Source organism: Chlamydomonas reinhardtii, chromosome 2 (assembly GCF_000002595.2).
Source record: "Chlamydomonas reinhardtii strain CC-503 cw92 mt+ chromosome 2, whole genome shotgun sequence".
NCBI lineage: Eukaryota > Viridiplantae > Chlorophyta > Chlorophyceae > Chlamydomonadales > Chlamydomonadaceae > Chlamydomonas > Chlamydomonas reinhardtii.
Genome location: NC_057005.1, coordinates 7,342,788 through 7,362,351, shown reverse-complemented (window position 1 = coordinate 7,362,351; position 19,564 = coordinate 7,342,788). Strand labels below are relative to the sequence as shown.

The following is a 19,564-nucleotide window of genomic DNA, read 5'->3' as shown; positions in this document are numbered from 1 at the left end:
CCCGCCCATCCGCTCACTGACTCGTCAGGCCTTCCGCCCAAGAACTGATAATACAGACAACGTATCACGTCGCATCACAAGACCTTGGCGAGTACACGACGTTCCACGCGTTGCAACTGCTACGTAATGGAGAGAAGACCGCACCGGGCGAGACGAATGCCCAGACTACGCCACCCTGCCCCTTACCCCGTCCCATCGCACCAGGCGAGACGACGATCCCAGGCGCGATCCTGACTAGCGCCGTAGGACGTACTCTAGCAGTAGGCCAGTAGCTCTTGCGTGCCGGAGGCCCCGTGCTCCCGTCGCACTGCGCTATCAATGAACCTGCCTGCTGCGGCCATCCACGGTTCCTGCACGCTGCCCGCACGTGCTCGTTAGTATACACTGACAAACAGACATTATACCTACTCATCACCAGTCTCAGCCGCCGCCGCCTCCCGCTGCTGCCCTTGCCCACGCCGCCCCTGCCCGCGGCCCTGCGGCTGCGGGCGGCCCTGGCTACGCCTCCGCTCCTCCACGCGCTTGCCCGCCACTGCCCGGTACTCGCGGTCGTCGATGAACAGGTCGCCAAAGGGGTTGGGGTACTCCTGCGGCCGCTCGTCTGGGTCCTCAAAGTCTTCGTCCTCCTCGAATTCGCCCTCCTCCTCTTCATCCTCCTCCTCGCCCTCGCCCGCGTCAGCGCCCTCGACGCCAGCCTCCTCGTCCGCCTCCTCCTCCTCCTCGTTAGCGCCGTCGCCGCGGGGGCGGCCCGGCATCATATCCGCCTGCATGCGAAGGCCGGGCAACAGGTCGGAACTGAATCCCCACAATGGCACTTGAAAACCAACAAAGGCATACGACTTTGCTGACGAGGTGCTGTTTGTTTGGCGAGGCAGCTGCCCAAGGTGCCAGTGGCTGCGCCGCGCTGCAGCGCCATACTGCCGCGTACCCTCGCAAGCCTTCCTTACTAACTCAATCCAACCAAAACTCGTCTCCACCTCCTGCGTCACTGCGCCCCGATGCAATCCTCTCTGCCCCTTCGCCACTGCCACTGCCGCTGCAGCCCACTCCTCCCCGGCCGCTCCCTGGCTCCTCCCCGCCGTTCGCACCTCGATCTCCTCCCGGTACCGCTCCACCTCCTCGCGCCCAATAACACGCGCCACCAGGTCAGCCTCCTCCTCCGCGTCGTCGTACACGAACCGGACCTCCGGCGTAAGCCGCAGCCGCACGCGCTGGCCGATCAGTCTCCGCACGTAGCTGCGCGGGAATGGCGAGGCAGGTGGGGCGGTAAGCCAGCGACATCACAAGGGGGCAGCTGCTCAATGGGAGGCGTGTATGGTACGGTTACATGTGAGCTGCAGCAGATCGCGGTGTGATGTGGCGAGAGTCCGCTGTCCTCGACCGTCACACGCGCCGTGGCGGCCCTGAAAACGCCAAGCGGCGGGCACAGACTAGCCTTCAAGTGGGCCCGCAGCCGCACCTCACTCCTCGACCCCTCCCGCACCCGGATGCCATCCCCCGCATTTCCATCCCCGCCCCGATGCCTCGTCCGATGCCCCCCGGCGCCCGCGGACACTCACGGCTCCAGGCGCTGCAGGTTCTCCATGGCCACTCGCTTGCCGTAGTCGTCACTGTATACGCTTACAAACACCTTGACCACCTGCAGGACCGCGGCAGGGCCGGGGAGCGGTCGTGTTGGCAGCGAGTGAGCAGCGCCGCGTGGTGCGCACAGCTGTGGACGTTGCCAGCGACGCTGGGACGGGGCCGTGACGGAAAGTCTCCCCCATAGCACACGGTGCGCACCCACGTGGGGGCGCCGCATAGCCCGACACACATCATGACGTGTACCTCAGACCCGCCTTCACTACGTACCCCATTCCAACCAAACATTGGGAGATGCGGGCGCACCTGCAGGTCGTTGGAGACGTACGTGTCGGTGATGCTGGCCACGGCCGACAGCGCGTCGTCACCCAGCTTGCGCTCCGGGCAGATGGCGGCCTGGATGACCTGTGCGGAGGAAAGGCGGTACGGGTCAGGTCAAGCCAAGCGGCGGGAGGAGGCGGGCTAGTGAGAGGTAGGGCGAGGGTATGGTAAACGATGGCCCGCTGCCTTTCAAGATGGCCAGCATGGTGGCGTGCTGGGTCCGAGCCCAGACGCGAAGGCTGCCCGGAAACAGCCAGCCGCAGGGCCCAGGCATCTCCCTTGCCGGGCAGCTGGTTCTGCCTGCCTCCTGCTGCCAGGCTCCCGACCCTCAACTTGCGATTCCCTACCACCCACTCCCACGGTCCATGACAGCACACCCCAGCCCTCTGGGGCTGCATTCAGCTTCCGTGCCTCCTTACCTCCCCACTCCCACCCGTTCTTACCGGGTCTGACACGAACATGTCGCCAATCTCGCGCTGGATGGCACTGGCCACCTTGGCGACTCGCCGGGGGTGCGCCTGTGCGGTGGTGGGCGCAGAATCGAGAGCTGCTGTCAGGTCCGGCCGTCCAGAGCAGGCTGAATGGGGCTGCACTTTGTCTAGAGCTGGATCAACAATGGTCCACGGGCATCCGGGGCTACAGTATTATATGGCAGCCATCCCTGCTGTCCGGCCGGCACCCACCATGCAGACCACCTCCAGGCGTCCGCGCCGGTGCTGCACCGGCTGTGCGGAATGGGGTGCAACAGCTGCACGCGGGGTATGTAAATAGCAAGGGTAAGCGGGTACTTGAAGCAATGCAGCGGCACGCACAGGATCCGGTGGGCGTAGGGCCGCAGTGCCACCGCCACAGGCACGCGAACGGCCACTTCCGAGCTCAGGCGAAGTGGCAATCGCAGCGGCCGCCTCCCGCCTTCCCGAACGAGATAACTTAGGTGCACAGGCACCTACCGCGGCTCCGTAGCACCATCCGAGAGGTGCACGCCGGCGGCGCACATGCTGAGGAGGAGGTCCACGCCGTCGAAACGGCGCCTCTCGAGCAAAGTGATGACAGCAAAAACGAGCTACTCATCTTAGTTTACTAGAAATAACAAGTTGTGACGCAATTGAGCCCAGGAAACAGCGAAACACAAAAGTATGTGCAGTGGGTGCAGTCGAAATGCCCTGATACGTCGTAATAATTTGATTCTGCACAGTTTAAAGACCATCAAACCTGTCGACATGGCTCCAGCGTGGTCAAAGCGAAACTTCCATCCAGCCCATGCATGAAACTTCTGACGGATTTCCTTGCCGAGCCATGGATTACTAGAATTCAATAAGTTCAAACAAAGTGGCGGGATTCGTTAGGACAAGCAGACACGCCTGCTCAGAGCTTTGTCCTTGTTTCAGAGCATTTCCGCCCGATCACTCAAATATCAAGTACATCTAACCTTGAGCGTGAAGATGTTACAATCAGGAGCTGCCCAGCGTGGCGTCTCGCGGACGAGTTCGCTTGCACGGAAAGTTGCCCCTGCTCGAATTGCGGGCGCGCGCAGACGCACATCAGCAGTTGTGGTTCACGCGAACTATAAGCCTAACGCGGTCCAGCTTTTTTCGCCCTCAAAGGTTCGGCATCCATCATGCGCTTGCTTGCCTTGCTTCCTCCCCACTGGTGGGCAGAGCGGTGGCGGGAAACAGTGGTTTTAGATATGATACGCATGTATGCCTGGGTCTGGTTGCCGCAGATCAACCTGTTCCTGCGTGTCGTTCGTCGTCGTGAGGATGGGTACCATGACCTGGCGTCGCTGTTCCACGTAAGCCAGCAAAGGCTCCTTGGGCATGTGCCAGTGGCACTGACATGGGTGGGGGGCGTCTCGGCCGGCCACGCGGCCACACGGTGGTGGGCTGCTTGCCGCGGTGAGGCACGCCATCGCGGCACCGCCACCCTCAGTGGCCTCCCGCAGCTAGGGATCCATCCCTAGCTGCGTGCCCCCACTGCCCACCAACCCTGCTCCTGCCCCTGCACCTAACCCACCTGGTGCTGGTGCCACATACGCTCAGGTGATTGACCTGGGTGACTACATGGAGTTCGAGACCACCCCTCACGCGCTGCAAGACACGTTGGAGTGCTCCGACCCCACCATCCCCACCGACGAGTCCAACCTGGTCATCAAAGTGAGTCAGCCACGGAATGGCAGTGGCATGTGTGAAGGAACTTGGGATGCGTACCTGACGGCACATGCGTGTGTGGAGGGATTCAAGTTGCGTGTGCGGTTCACTGCGGGGCCAAGGCTGCCTGGCGCGGGGTACGAAGGCCACATCTACGCAGAGCCTGCTATTGGCTGCTATGGCGAAGCCGCTGCCAAGAAGCAGCCATCTTCGACCTTTACTTGCAACATGGCGCCTGAACACGGTACTCATTCCTCCCGCATTTGTACACCCGTTCCCCACTGCCTTCACGCCCCTCATACAACCACCGCACCGGGTGCAGGCGCTGAACCTGTACCGGCGCAAGACGCTGCAGACCATGTACTATAAGGTCAAGCTGCACAAGCGCGTGCCGCACGGTGAGGCCCGGCGGGCAGGGGCACATACATGTTTGTGGGACTCGGGCTGTACTCATAACCAGGCTGCACGTGCATGAGCGAAGAGGTGAGCGCCACCCACGTGTTGCGCCTCGTTCTCCCCCCCCCCCCGCGCACGCCCACACCTGCCGCGCATTGGCGTCCCCGTGTCGCCCTCACCTCCCAGGCGCCGGCCTGGGCGGCGGCAGCGGCAACGCTGCCACCACGCTGTTCGCGGCCAACAAGCTCATGGGCGGCATCGCCTCCAACGAGGACCTGCTGGAGTGGTCGGGCGAGATCGGGTCGGACATCTCGGTCTTCTTCTCCAACACCGGCGCCGCCTACTGCACCGGCCGCGGCGAGGTGGTGGAGGACGTGCCGCCGCCCGTGCCGCTGGACACGCCCATGCTGCTGGTGGGCACTGCGACAGGGGCAAGGGGGCGTGCGGGTGGATACCCTGTTTGGGGCGGGACGCGCCACCCTGCGAAGGCTTGCCGGAGTTAGCTTGCTGGCCCGCACCTAACTGCTCAGCTCCCCCGCCTGGCCCCCTCAACCCAGCTACTACTCCGCGCTTGACTGCCGGCATTCCCGTCCTTCCGTTTCGCCCATGCGCTCTCGCCTGCACCTGCACCCGCATCCGCGCACTCACATCGCTCCCACAGGTCAAGCCGCCGGTGGGGCTGGCCACGCCCAAGATCTTCAAGTCGTTGGACCTGGACCGCCGCTCCAGCGCCGACCCGCGCGGCCTGCTTGACACCATCGCCGCCGCCAAGGGCGTGGACCAGGCCGCCGCCGTGAACGACCTGGAGCAGCCCGCCTTCGACAAGTGAGGCAGATGAGGTCCATGGGAGGAGGGTGCTGGGGGTTGTGGGTGTGGGGCAAGGGTTGTTGGGTGATGTATGTTTTTCTTAGGTCCAGGGCGTGTGGCCCAGGTGGGGTTGATGGAAGGAAGGGTCATGAGTAGGCGGACAGGTGCAGCTGTAGCTGTAGCGTGCCGTACTGCGTTGCTGCGCGAAGCTTCTGTGTGGAAAGCTGTGCCATTCCGCCCGCTGCGTGTGCCCCCTTCTGCAACCCCCTCGTTGCCAGCCTGCCCGAGCTTGCCGCGCTAAAACAGCGGCTGATCGAGAGCGGGCAGTTCAGGTCCGTGTTCATGACCGGCAGCGGCTCCACCATCGTGTGCTTCGGCTCCGACGCCGTGCCGGCCTTCTTGCGCGAGGAGCCTCAGTACAAGGTGCGGGCACGGCGTGTGGGTGGCGGCGGCGGTGGATGGGAGCTTTGCGAAGTTTGAGGGTGGGCGGAGGTGGCTAGCGGCGAGGGCTGGGGTGGACTGTGGGCGACGGGTTGCCCAGTTGCCGTTTGTGACACGCCTCGCGTAAGTAGCAGCCCCAACTCGTGCACGCGCCGTAACCACAGGACCTCTTCATCTCGCCCACCCGCCTCATCACGCGCAAGCCCAACGGCTGGTATGAGCACAGTGGGATGTGGAAGGAGCAGCTGTGAGTAGCTCGGACTGGCGGACAGCGGCCGGAGCGCCCACATCGTGGGGAGGTATCGGCCCTGACCTGGCCTGGGGGCACGGGAGGAGCGGTTAGGGGGTGGAGCGGTTACGGCATGGGATGGAGCTCTGGCTGCGGCAGCCTGGGAGCCAGCCGGACACCGCGGCCACAGCCCGCCACAGCCTACGGTTTGTGCGCATGAAGGGAACCAGCCTTGGGCGGGGGTTAGAGTGGTAGGCAGTGGCAGCGGGTAATGTTGCCGCATGCATTCTTTGTCTTGTGTTGTCATCACTCAAGAGCAACTGCTGCTGCCGGCTCGTACTGTTGCCGGCGAAGCCTCAGCAGGATTACGGGATATGAGGAGTTGTGGGATCATTTGCAACACAACGGTCCGTACACTGCGGATCTATTTATTTATGTTGGAAGAGGCGGTCATGCGGAGAACCGGAGACATTGTCGCGGACCTTGCGGCAAGCCCTGGTAATGTGAGCATTGAGCACGATTGAGCAGGGCTAGAGCCACACATGCAAACAGTTCCAGACCAAGCAGTCACAGCGTCACCACAGCTTGGACTGCACGCCGCCACACGGCGCGGCTCTCATCTGCGTCCACTTATTCCCCGCCCACACTGGCGCTATGGGCGATTCCCCACCCTCAAGCTGTCATAGCCCCCCCCCCCCCCCACACACACACAGGCACAAGCCACAGGGCACACCGGCACAGCATTAGTAGACCAGGGGCGGAAGGAAGGCAGGGGGTGCCACCGGCACCGCTGCTTCTGCTGCCAGCTGCTGAGTCGCCGCTCCGCCCGCCGCCCGGCCGCCGCCCGCCGCCCGCCCGCCTGCCGTCTTGCGAAATGCGGTGTAGAGGGCTTGCTCCCATAGGACGCCCCACTCCTCCCGCCGTACCGTACAGGTCGCTAGGTGTCATCACTCCACCTCCTCTTCCATTATGACAATTCGTGGGTTGTACAGCTTCAAATTTCCATTTGCTCTTCGCTCAATCCAAGGGTGGCCTGGCGAGAATCGGTCCCACCCCCTTGTGTGAAGCGCGCATACCGTACACATGGCGGCATCAGCTGTCGGCTTCAGTGGTCACTTGCACCTAAATGCAAGGTCGAAGCTGCAAAGTCTATTATCGGGTCCCTTGCAACCCACAAACGCAAACCACACACACCTTCTTCGCGCCGGGGCCGTCCGCGCCGTCCGCGCCCTTGACTGCCGGCTGCTTGGCCGCCTTCTCCAACTCCCGGAACCTCCGCTACCAGGCGGCCGCCTTGCACAGCCGGCAAGTGCCGCCGCACTTGGTGTTTTTTCACCGCCGCCTCGAGGGCCTCCTCAAGCTGCGGCCGTGCGTTGCACGGCAGAGGCAGAAACCAGATGGAAAGGGTCCGCGTCCGCGTCCGTGTAGGCGGGCACCAGCGCCTTGCGGGCCTCCTGAGGATGCAGGCGGCTGCTTTCCGCCGCCACCTGCTCTTCGCCGGCGCCCTGCCCCGCCACTTCGCGTGCATGCAATGCAAACAGTTCCAGATCAAGCCGTGGTGACAGCGTCACGTTATAAGACGCGGTGGGATTGGTGATGACTGGCTGGGGCCAAGGCCAAGGCGTGCCAAGACCGTGAGTGCGACAGTAAGAGCCTGCCTTCATGCCCGCCAACCTTGGCAAACGAGCATCACAAGGTGCGAGTGGTGTGGGGTCTACAAGGGGGAAGCCCACCGCCCCACATCAGCGCCGGCGCCGTGGGGCCAGGGAGCAATGTGCCGCAGTGTGCCCAAACTCGGCGGGTCACGCTTTCCACCCTTTCCAACCTTTCCTCCCAACCGCGGCGACCAGCGGTTTCCTTTTGAATTACAACGACGCCTTATAACCGATGCCCCATATTACATACTTGTATTGTGCGCTTCGTTGCGGCTCTCAAGGTTCAAGGCTCTGGCATTTTGGACAAGCCCTGAGCTCTGCACATTTATGCCTCAGGAAGCGACTGCGAGACTGATTCTATGTAACTAAATATTCATTGTCGACTTGTCCGGCCGCTCTGCGGGGCATTCGATCAATCATGATGCCTGGGTCGTTCGCGCAAACGCGTGTATAAACAACATCAGGGGTGGCAACAATCTACTTATAGCTTTGAAGCTATCTCAAAGAATACTGAAAGCGTCCACAGGAGCCGCGCATAGGTCACTGCGGCACGGTCCCCACACTCAGCGCTTCGCCGTAAGACGAACCCTCTTCAAGCTTCTAGTAACTCATTGCATTTTGTGATGATTTCAGCCTGACACGTGGAAGGGGCCCCCGCGTCAGCGGACGTTTTTACTGGCCCGCTCACGGCCCAGCGCTCTTAGTGGCCCATCTTGGCTCCAAGTTTCTAAGCAACACAACTGAAGACAGCATGTCAGGAGAGGGAGTAAAGATGGAGAAGGAGCACCTGGTCGAGGATTTGGAGACTGGCTCGTCGCCGAATGAGTTTCACGCCTACACCATTGCTCTGGAGCAGCTCAACCAAATAAACGCGGTAGGTGACGGTGCGCCTTCGAGGGCCGTGCGCGCAAGGTCGCGAGTCGGGCACACACGGTTGGAGGTCTTGGCGCTTACGTGCGCTGTCACGTTTACCGGGCGCATTGTGAACATGCTTGATAGTTTGAGACTTGTTTGGCCGTGCCTGGCGCGGTCCGTCACGGGCCACACGCTTGTCGCACATGCCGACATGCCAGACATTAGTGAGCGTTGCGAACTTCGGGACCGGGGTTTCTGTGGGGCATTGATGTACCTGTTTATGTTGACGGCATGCCTTGACGGCGACTCTTGGGTGCGTCTGCTCGCCTTCCGGGCTTCCTGCCAGCAGCTCTCGGCATGCCACGCCGCGTGACACGAAGTTGGTCGGGTGCCATGAATGTTTTTGGTGTCACGTTGTCCGGTCCTTGACACAGGAGAAGGACCAAGAGGCATTTAAGAGGCTGGGTGGCGCGGCCGGCATCGCGCAAGCCTTAGGAACCGACCTGAAGGAGGGGCTCAGTGATGCCGGCGTGGACTCTTCAAAGCAGGGTCCGTGGGGGATGTGTTCAATGTGGCAATGCCTTGATACGTTTGTGGTGGCCGGGGCGAATCCTGGCACGCACTTGATGAGCATGTGTGTCGGGTACGTGCTGCATTGTCCCAACCTTCCTTCTTACGGACACGCTTGGCCCTTTGTTCACTACCGTGTGAATGCCGAATCGCCTGCGCGCATCCATCCCGACAGCCTTCGGCGTCAACAGCTTTCCAGGTATGTGGAAGAGCTGGGACAAACGGTATGCTATTTCCAACGTACCGAACGTCATTGATAGCCGGTGTAGCCTTCGTCACCCCCGGTCGGCTGGCTGGGCCGGCTCGCTTTGGATTCTGGGTCTTGGGTCTTCCGGGGCTGGGAAGCATGACGCCGCTGTCCCGCCGCTCAACAGCTGCCGGGCCCCTCGCGCCCACAACTCCTGCCCCCACAGAGAAGCCGCCACCCTCGTTCCTGTCCATGTTGTTGGAGGCCGCCAAGGACCCCATGATCGTTATCCTGCTGATTGTGGCCATTGTGAGTTGTGCGCGCACTGCCGCACTGCCGTAGTGCTATGCGGGCTCGACAGGGGCCATGCCAGGGCGACGCCAGTTGGCGGCACGGGTGGCTCAGGCCAAGCAAATGACGTTCCCAACCGCGGCGTACACACACACACACACACACGCACGCACACACACACACACACACACACACACACACACGCGCGCGCGCGCGCGTGCGCGCGCGCGCACGCACTTGATATGTTCCCGTTTTGAAACACGCACACGCATGTGACCATGCCTGGCGCCACTGCATGCAGATCACGATCGTGCTGGGCGCGGCCGTGCCCGAGCAGCGCGCGCACCAGGGCTGGTCTGAAGGCCTGGCGGTGCTGGGCACGGCGCTCATTGTGGTCTTCATCGGCGCTGGCCAGGACTACTCCAAGGAGCGGCAGTTCCAGAAGCTGAACGCGCTCAAGGACAACATCGAGGTCAAGGTCACACGCGGCGGCAAGCAGGTGTGTGTGGGAAAGCGCTTTGACTGCGGCGAGCAGGCAGAGCAACGAGAGCAGGGCCTGGGCGCGCAGCCGGCGCCTCGGGAGAGGTCACCATTACCGGGTCGCTTGTAAGCAGATTGCAATGCCGAGCAGCGAGGGCAGGGCTTGGGCGCGCAGCAGGTATCGCGGATGAAGTCGGTATGGTGGGGCCACTTGCAAGCGATTATTAACGCGGAGCTAGGGAGCTTGCTGTGAGGGCAAGAGGCGGCGCAGCCGCGCTGGCGCCCCGCCCCGTGTGATGTCTGACTGCACGCGCGTTGCGCCCAGCCAGCAACCGACACCGAAGCGCACGATCATCTACAGGTCCTGGTGCCCAACACGGAGATCGTGGTGGGTGACGTCATGTTCCTGGACACCGGCGACAAGGTCATCGCGGACGGCGTCGTGATAGACAGCCAGGGCATTGTGCTGGATGAGGCGTCGCTCACAGGTGCGGCCGCAGCGCGCAGTGCTCAGTAGTGCTCATGTGGACGTTACAGGCAAGGCTACAGGGCATAGCTGGGCTAGGAGGGCATAGGAACTGGGATTGCGATGGGCGGGGTGCTTCCATCCGGGTCTAAGACAGGGCGGGCCAGGCGGTGATGGCCTTAGCCAAGTTAGCACGCGACCACCGTCACGTGGGAGCGAGTGGCCTGTTGTCAAACTTGCGGAAATTGTTTGCAACCATTCTATGTGCAGGCGAGTCAGACCCTATCAAGAAGGATGCGGTTTCGGACCCGGTAAGTACTGGCGGCAGAGGTAGCTCTCCCAAGCGTTGTACTCGCACTTTCTCCGCGCCATTAGACATTCCTGCCCCGACACCCGCGGGCGGCTACCCCCGCGCCGCGGGCTCTCGCAACCGGGTCTTCACCGAGCCAAACCTCTCATGAGCCATAGCGCGTGTTGGCCCTCCAACTGTTCGCTACCCCTGCCTGCTGTTTTGGCCGCAGTGGATTCGCTCCGGCACGACGGTCAACGAGGGCAGCGGCCACATGCTCGTGGTAGCTGTTGGCGTCAACAGCGAGGTAAGGGGAAGGGGGCTAGCTTGTTTCCTGCTCAATCGGCCAGCCGCGCCTTTCACTTGTGCTGGGCGCTTGGACGACCCAATGGGATAATAAGGCAGCACAGTGCACTGCCTGGGGGCTCCGGCAGCCACTAGAGCGCCTGCTGGCGGACGCTGGCACGTCTTCTCCCCTACCCATGCGTCAGTTCTGAGCGGCCACCGCCATTGCATGCACGCGCCTACCCCTCTGCAGTGGGGCAAGACCATGGCTCTGGTCAGCGAGGCGGGAGACGACGAGACGCCGCTGCAGGAGCAGCTCACGGACGTGGCCGCCAAGGTGTCCAAGATGTGAGTGCGCGTGTGTGCTTGTGGGGCCGGCTGCTGGTGCTGTCAATGCTCGGGATCAGGGACTGCTGGGGCAGGCCGTCTGGCGGCGGGGCAGCAGCGGATTGTAACGCTGCGGTCTTGAGTTGATACTTCTTGTAACGGGCGCTTGATGTCTGATGGGCCAGTGGGCACGGCCAGTGGGTCATGTTTGGGCCATAGGCCTGCACATGCCTCTCGCGACCAGAGCAGGCCCCAAAACCGCCACGTTTGACATCCGTGTGCTGCGCACCTGCTGCTTTTTCCTGCAGGGGTGTGCTGGTGGCGGTGGTGTGCTTCCTTGCTCTGCTCATCAAGTGGCTCATCGTGACCGGCGGCGGCGACGCCAGCAAGATCAACGACAACGGCCCGCTGCAGGTGCGTGCAGTGCGTGTGGGCGTGTGAGGCTGAGCGTGTGGGGTGCGAAGATGCGGGCCGTGGAGGACCATGAATGCAGGATTGGGGATACGCCAATGGGCGGGCTGGGATAAAATACAGGCGCTACTCAGCACGTTCGGTGCGTGGTAGGAGCACGGGTGCTACGCCGGGCTCCACGCCTACATGCTCTATGGTACCCCGTTGTCAGCACACAACTGAGGCATGAACACGTGTTCCTGCTTCACCCGGCGTGCCTCCACAGTTCCTGCTGTACGCCATCACCATCACTGTGGTGTCCATTCCCGAGGGCCTGCCACTGGCCGTGACGCTCACGCTGGCCTACAGCATGAAGAAGATGATGAAGGGTGCGTCTGGTGTTGCGGGGTGGGGCGCGGTTGGCCAAAGGGGGTGAGGGGCACGCGCTGGGTCACATGCACGGCACCCGCCGGCCCCTGACGATGATGGCCCCACCGCCTCACGCGCCTCGCAACTCGGGCCCTCCTTTCCTCCCCCGCAGACAACAACTTCGTGCGCGTGCTGTCCGCCTGCGAGACCATGGGTGGCGCCACCGCCATCTGCTCCGACAAGACCGGCACGCTGACGGAGAACCGCATGACGGTGGTGGAGGGCTGGTTCGCCGGCACCGCCTACCCGCAGGTGCCCGAGGCCTCCGCGCTGCACCCTCAGCTGCTGGAGCTGCTCAAGTGGAACTGCGCCATGAACAACAAGGCCTTCCTGGTGGACAAGGTACTTACGGCGCGCGTGTGTGTACGTGAGGGGGGGCACAAGGAAGGAACAATGCGTGTATGTGTATGTACACCGCACCGTACGTGTGAGCGCGTGGATGGCTCTAGTTGCAGGACAGGGGTAGGGGACCGATGGCAAATGTGATGACGTGGTTATGCAGCGTGGGCTGCTAGTTAGACTGCCCGGCCCGTGCCCTGTGTCGCTGTCACTGCAATGACCCCATGCGGCCATACGCTTCTCATGCCCTCTCAGGACAATGTTGTGGAGTTCGTGGGCAACAGGACGGAGTGCGCGCTGCTGGTCCTGCTACGCAAACTCGGGCACGACTATGTGCAGCTGAGGGAGCAGCGCGAGGCAGACCAAGTCAAGGTGGGGACGTGAGGCAGAGGGCTGCAAGCTGTACCGCCAGGAGGGCGAGGGTGACGAGGCAGACGCGTGCACACGGCTAGAGCGGCTGTGCTGGGCTGGACCGGGCTGGACTGGGCTGGGTGGGGTGGGGTGGGTCTGAGCGGATGAGTACGGAAATGTTCGCATACAACCTCCGTTCCCTCGCTTGCTCCCTCATTCTCTGTACCGCTGCGTGTACCCGCCCCGCAGCTGTACGGCTTCAGCTCGGCGCGCAAGATGGCCAGTGTGCTGCTGCGCGAGCCGAGCAGCGGCAACCTGCGGCTGTACAACAAGGGCGCGGCGGAGTGGGTGCTGCGGCGCTGCAGCTCGCTCATGCGGCCGGACGGCAGCACGGAGCCCATGACCGAGGCCCGCCTGGCTGAGATGATTGAGCTGGTCACCAGCATGGCCAAGCGGGTGCGTGTGTGTTAAAAAAAGAAGACGTGCGTGTGTACGTCTGTGCGTGTGAAGCTGTGAAGTGGGGGATCATGACAGGCAGTCCCCTGACGTTGTTGATGCGCACTCTGGCACTCGGCACACACACACACATACACCGCATACACCGCATACACGCATGCACGCGTCCACCTCATTTCCCCTGCTGGTGTCTTCTTTTCTGGCGCACGCAGGGTCTGCGCTGCATCTGCCTGAGCTACCGTGATTACGCCGGCTCCGATCCCGCCCGCCCCGCCGACTTCTTCGAGGACGCAGACCAGGTGCGTGTGCGAGGCGGCGTGTGTGGATAGGTGTGGACGCACATGTGGGTGTGGGCATGGGGAGGGATGCGTTGGCACGCGCGTGAAAGCCGGCGGGACAGAAAGGCAACTGCATGACCACAGACAACGGCGGCTTGATTGCTCATCCTACACGCCCTGCCGGCCCAGCAGACGCCTCCCCGTGCACGACACAAACACACACGGTACAAGCACACACACATACACATATACATACACACACGCGCTATGCTCCTTACCCTACCTGCCGCCCTCCTTCCACCCGCCGGCCGCAGGTGGATAACGGGCTGACCTGCCTGGCCATTGTGGGCATCAAGGACCCGGTGCGCAAGGAGGTGCCGGACGCCGTGCGCACCTGCCAGAAGGCCGGAATCACTGTGCGCATGGTGAGCATCGCAGCGGGCTGGCTGGATGCAAAAATGATGACCACACACACATACGCACACGCGCGAACACACACACACGTGTGCTCCTGCTGGCCCCTACCTCAACCGTAGCCCACCACAGCTGCACATTCACCTTTTCTCCACTTCACACTGCATCCCAGCACACCCTCACTCAACCCCCCGTCCCTCCCCTGGCCCACGCGCCGTCCTCAGGTCACTGGCGACAACATCCACACGGCGCAGCACATCAGTCGCGAGTGCGGCATCCTGGTGGAGGACTGCATCGCGCTGGAGGGACCGGTTTTCCGCGCTATGCCCGCAACCGAGCTGATCCCGCTGCTGCCGCGGCTGCGCGTGCTGGCGCGCTCCTCGCCCGAGGACAAGCTCACGCTCGTGGCGCTGCTGAAGAAGCAGGGCGAGGTGCGTGCGCGCGTGCGGGGTGGGGTGCAGGGTGTGTGGGCCCAGCGGCTGCAGGGGGTGCAGGGGCGCAAGGCGGCGCGTGTGTCCTGCGGGGGTGGCTTTGAGAGTGTGGCTGTGGCGGTGGCCGCAACTCGCCTGGAGCCGCGATGGGACCACTTTCATGACTCATCGGGACAGCTCGGTAATACCGAAGTTTGCAAGCTGCGGTATTACCGTAGCTTGCAAACTTATCGCCGAACCCCTGCCCTTACGCCCCCTTCCCGTCTTTCATGGACGGCTAACCCATTCTCCTCACCCCGGCCAACAGGTTGTGGCTGTGACGGGTGACGGCACCAACGACGCGCCCGCGCTCAAGGAGAGCGATGTGGGCCTGGCCATGGGCATCGCCGGCACCGAGGTGGCCAAGGAGGCGGCCGACATCATCATCCTGGGTGCGTCTGGTGATGCGGGGCGGGGCGCGGTGGACCAGGGGGTGGTGAGGTGCACGTGCTGGGTCACATGCACGGCACCCGCCGGCCCCTGACAACGATGGCCCCACCGCCTCACGCGCCTCGCACTTTCCTCCCCCGCAGACGACAACTTCAGCTCCATCGTCAAGTCAGTGCTGTGGGGCCGCACCGTGTACATGGTGCGTACGTGTGTGCTACTGAGGGATAGGGCGCACGGGGCGCAGCCATGCATGCAAGGGTAGGTCGTGCGTCGTAGCGGGCGGGCCCAGTACCAGTAAGTCGCCCCGCCCGCCCTTTCCGTGCTCCTCCCTGAAATCAAATCTCGCGCCCCACACCTCGATCTCCCCCCCCAACAGAACATCCGCAAGTTCCTGGTGTTCCAGCTGTCCGTCAACCTGGTGGCCATGATCAGCGCCGCCGTGGGCGCGCTGTACGGCGGCGTGCCGCCCCTCAACGTGCTGCAGTTGCTCTGGGTGAACATGATCATGGACACGCTGGCGGTGAGGGCATGGGGGCGTGTGAGGGCGTTGGCTTGCTGGGGTATGGCCCGGGCGGTGTCGTACATGCCACGAGCGCAGTGCAGTCTGCAGAGGTCTTGGAGCAGCTCGCGGGGCTGTGGGTGAGGTTGGTCTTAAGCACACGCACCCCCGCAACCCCCGCAAGCCCACGCCGCAATCCCCTCCAGGCTCTGGCTCTGGCCACGGAGAACCCCTACCCCGAGCTGCTGGACGAGATGCCACACGGCCGCTCCGAGCCCATCATCACCGGATACATGGTGCGTGTGTGTGTGTGTGTGTGTGTGTGTGTGTGTGTGTGCTGACGTGTGTCTTTGTTGGAGAGCACAAAGGAAGGGAAAGGCGACATCGATTACCCTTATCGCCATCCACGCACCTACCACCGCTCTCCAACCACACTTCTGTCGTCTGCCCTCTCCTGCCGCTGCAGTACATGCACATTCTGGCTGGCGCCACCTAGTGAGTTAATGCTACTGCTGGAACAAGCAGCACGATTGCCTTTGCAAGCAGTAGACACCGCTGATGTGGAGTTTCGCCATGCATTGTGCATTTCACTTCGTTTCGATGTGAACCTCCCCCGCACGCAATCGCAATGCCTGCTGCCTGCAGCAAGCTCATTTGGCTCTTCGCGTGCCTGTACGGCCTTCCACGCGCCATCTCTGCGTACGCGTGAGTGGTGTTTCCGCTCCTCGTGGGGTCACTCGCTCACTGCCGCGCTACTGTTGTTTCTTGACGTGTACTACCCTGGTTTGCTGGATGAGGCCCCCGGTGCGTACGCCCGCCGTAACGTTTCGTTCAAACTTAACCCTCGCAGTGTGCTGACGCCCGACGAGTATTACCGCGAGGACTGCAACCGCATCCTGGGAGACAAGGTATGCAGACATTATGAGTAGGCAAAGGGTGCGGCAACCGTCTAAACAAGATGTGCTCAGTCTTCAGCCCTTGTGCGCTGGATAAGCCACATAGCATAAAATCACTTATAACGGCATAGCGCATGTAAACTCCTTGGCAACGCTTCTCCTCACCGCCGCCGGGCTTTGCTTCTCTTCGCGCAGGGCTTCAACGCCACCGCCCAGGCTGACTACTGCAACATTATGGGCTACTGCGGATTCCCCCGCGGCGACACACAGCACCTGTCCTGCGAGCTGGTGGGCGAGTGGCTGCGCTACAACGGCTCCGCGGTGCCGCCCAACCAGCAGAACGCCGTGTGCATCCCGCTGGGCTTCCCGCAGGGCACCAATTGCCCCAGGTGTGTGCACCTGCGCGCGCGTGTGTATCGACCGTGTGTGGGTGCCGTGGTCAAGCACAAGGAAGGCTGACGGGGTCGACACGCCCGTGGCTTGGTCGTCGTCTGCCCCTACGGCACATTATGCGCCACTCCCCTGGACTTCATCATCGCCTTTATCGGCACATATCGCCACGCGCGCACACACACACACACACACACACACACACACACACACACACACACACACACACACACACACACACACATGCACACACACATACATACACAGGAACGAGGGCCTGACCTCGGCGCAGAAGGACATGGACAAGGAGTGGGACCGCGAGTACCTCAAGTCCTACAAGCCTGCACTCAGCGTGCTGTTTAATGCCTTCATCCTGGCGCAGGTGGGTGCGCGTGGGCATAGAGCGGGGGGTGTGGCGAGCAGCCAGCCACCGGCAAAAGGAGCTGCTGTGTACCGTATCGCAGAATCAAATGGCAATGGCGCGGGGGAAGTCGCGGGCGGCGCCGACCTTGTGCCCGCGTGCGCCCATGTCCTGTCCTTGCGGCACCCCCTGATTACGCCGATGCCCCATCTATGTCGTCGTTCTCGTAACTAACCACAGGTCGCCAACGCCTTCGTGTCTCGGCGCATCCAACTGGAGTACAACTTCTTCAAGGGCCTGGCCAACAGCCACATCTTCAACGCCATCATGGTGCTCATCACGGCGCTGCAGGCCATCATCATGCAGACGCCCATCAACTACATTTTCAAGGTGCGTCGTGGAGAGTGCCGGCGTGACGATGAGGGCAGGGGCAGGGCAGGAGCGAGCGGCAGCGTCAAGCACTCGTGCGTGGGTAGTGTGCATCAGGCAGGACCGCCGACAGTACGCGTTTTGGGTTTCTTCTACAGCACGCTGTGTGCTGTTGCGGACGCAGCACTTGGCCGTACCTAACTGCGTGCAAGCGGATAAGCTGACCTACGCGCTGCACCCCATCGCATTCCCCACTTGCTGCGCGCAGGTGAACGCCCTGAACGGCGAGGAGTGGGGCGTGACCATTGCCATCGGCGTCGGTGCCATTCCCTTCAGCTGGCTTGTCCGCTTCGTGGCGCGGCTGGTCCGCCCCGTGGACACCTCTTCCAACTGGCTCAGTGCGCTTCGCGGCAGCCGCGCCAAGAACATCACCGCCCGTGGCGCCGCCCCCATGCGCGCTGCCGCCGGCCGCACCCTCAGCGGCGCCGCCCCCGACGGCAAGACGCTCTCGGGCCGCACCATGTCTGGCCCCAAGACGCTGTCGGGCAACCCCGCCACCGCCGTCAAGACCTTCTCCGGTAACCCCACCATATCCGGCAACCCGCAGCAGCAGCCGCAGCCATTCCACATCACGGCGCGTATCGGCTCCGCCGGCCGCCCGGCCTCGCCGCGACTGGGCTCTCTGTCGCGCGTGGCTCCGGAGCCGACACGCAGTGCTGGCAGCGGCTCCACCGCGCCGCTGCTCATCGACCCCTCCACTCCGAGGGGTAGTTAAGTGCGTAGACATAGATGGCGCAGGCCGGCTGCCCTGTTAGGCGAGCTGGCGCGCGGCGGCGCGGTGGCGCGTAGCGGCGCAGGGTAGGTAGCACGCTGGCATGCTGGCGCGCTGCACGTGGTGGCTTCGCCATCAATCCTCGGCTGGAGCGTACATGGTTGCAGAAACGGCATGGAACGAACACGTGACTCGGTGACTACCGTGCTGCGGGGGGCATCGGACGGGTGTTGCGCGAGTCATCCCGCGGGCTGAGGTTCTACCGGTGCCGCCTAGGCGTACGCGGCGGCCAGCAGCCGGCGTTGCTGGCGCGGGCGTTCAGCGGTGGCGCATTTATTTACGGCGTGGAGGTGGGTGTACAACTTGACATCAGATCATCAACTGCGGCAGGCGCAGAGATGTGGAGGGAGCGAAGTAGGGACCGCGCTGTTGAGGACATCTATCAGCACTGGCCATACATACTTTTGCACTCCAATTCGAGGTTGGGTTATACTGCACACGCTAATAGTCCTGCAGATCTGAGACTGGACCAGGAGGCAGACAATTGGATTCAGTTACGGTACAATTTATCTTCGGTGATGCGTACTGATGACACATTCATACTGTGTCGTATTGATCATGCACCGTACGCGGTGCGGCATGCGCTTCTTACCTGCACGGCATGCTGCCAACCTGTGAGGCTCTTGACAGGGACCCGTTTACGCTTGGGCCCGCCTTCTGACTACCGTATTATTCACTGAAATTCGTAGTAGCCTCCAGACCGACCCACGAAACCCTACTGCGGCAAGGCGTGCGCGCCTCCACTGTCGGGGCGGTGCTGGCCGCGTCCACATGTGTTGAGTTTACGCCTGGCGACTCTGGGGTCATGTGACGGTTGTCGTACTGAGCTGGACGTTGCTTACATCGCTCAGGCGGGGTTAGTTTCGCCTGGGATAGAACCCACGATTCGAAAGGAGAGAGCGTCCAGAATTAATGCTGTAGAATATGTGTTGGGTTTGGGGCCGCGCTTTCGCGAAGAATAGACGTTTGGCGCGGATGTGGCGGCATCTTAGACGTTCTGGGGGGCGTGGGGGTTTTGCACCCTAGGGAAATCTCATTTCCGGGCGTAGACGCTGCGGGCCTAAAGGGCATCTACAAAATACGGGCACTGTTAATCAACATCTGCTGTCCCACTTTTAATCGGGGTTGTACTTGAATAGTTATGGGCCCCCTGTCGGTTGTCGATCCCGGGTACCCGGGGTTTCGTCACGCCCTGACCTTCGCATCACATGGCAAACTATAAATCTATAATTCCTGCGCCGTCAGCACAGCTCAAACCGTTACACAAAGCACCATGCATTCAAGCACAATGCGTTGAGCAGGCCATGGCTTTTATGCCAACGTGGCTACACAGTTAAAGCCAGTACAACAACGTATGTAAATGAGGAGAGGTC

General features: G+C 62.4%; 3 protein-coding genes across 3 annotated transcripts; 2 read left to right on the top strand and 1 right to left on the bottom strand.

Annotated features, from left to right (window-relative positions):
• Nucleotides 1-36: 36 nt before the first annotated feature.
• Nucleotides 37-3,101, bottom strand: CHLRE_02g145000v5 (uncharacterized protein). The gene is made up of 7 exons (XM_001694943.2): nt 2,853-3,101; nt 2,586-2,650; nt 2,346-2,420; nt 1,888-1,986; nt 1,560-1,639; nt 1,089-1,236; nt 37-764 (listed from the first exon to the last, which is right to left on the bottom strand). The coding sequence occupies exons 1-7, from the start codon at nt 2,971-2,973 to the stop codon at nt 405-407; spliced, it is 948 nt and encodes a 315-aa protein (XP_001694995.2). The 5' UTR covers nt 2,974-3,101; the 3' UTR covers nt 37-404.
• Nucleotides 3,102-3,226: 125 nt separating this feature from the next.
• On the top strand, nt 3,227-6,481 carry CHLRE_02g145050v5 (uncharacterized protein). The gene is made up of 8 exons (XM_001694824.2): nt 3,227-3,506; nt 3,626-3,694; nt 3,942-4,055; nt 4,372-4,447; nt 4,632-4,858; nt 5,107-5,270; nt 5,531-5,675; nt 5,858-6,481. The coding sequence occupies exons 1-8, from the start codon at nt 3,345-3,347 to the stop codon at nt 5,942-5,944; spliced, it is 1,044 nt and encodes a 347-aa protein (XP_001694876.1). The 5' UTR covers nt 3,227-3,344; the 3' UTR covers nt 5,945-6,481.
• A 1,332-nt stretch (nt 6,482-7,813) lies between these two features.
• CHLRE_02g145100v5 (uncharacterized protein) lies at nt 7,814-19,563 on the top strand. The gene is made up of 28 exons (XM_043060292.1): nt 7,814-8,451; nt 8,867-8,981; nt 9,178-9,201; nt 9,416-9,498; nt 9,782-9,979; nt 10,322-10,448; nt 10,697-10,737; nt 10,948-11,022; nt 11,254-11,348; nt 11,636-11,741; nt 12,004-12,106; nt 12,259-12,488; nt 12,741-12,857; nt 13,086-13,292; nt 13,505-13,591; nt 13,885-13,995; nt 14,209-14,415; nt 14,723-14,846; nt 14,988-15,043; nt 15,221-15,364; nt 15,550-15,639; nt 15,810-15,838; nt 15,989-16,048; nt 16,194-16,251; nt 16,435-16,628; nt 16,897-17,011; nt 17,231-17,380; nt 17,628-19,563. Exons 1-28 carry the CDS (start codon nt 8,350-8,352, stop codon nt 18,132-18,134), a joined length of 3,555 nt encoding a protein of 1,184 aa, XP_042927739.1. The 5' UTR covers nt 7,814-8,349; the 3' UTR covers nt 18,135-19,563.
• Nucleotide 19,564: the final 1 nt, after the last annotated feature.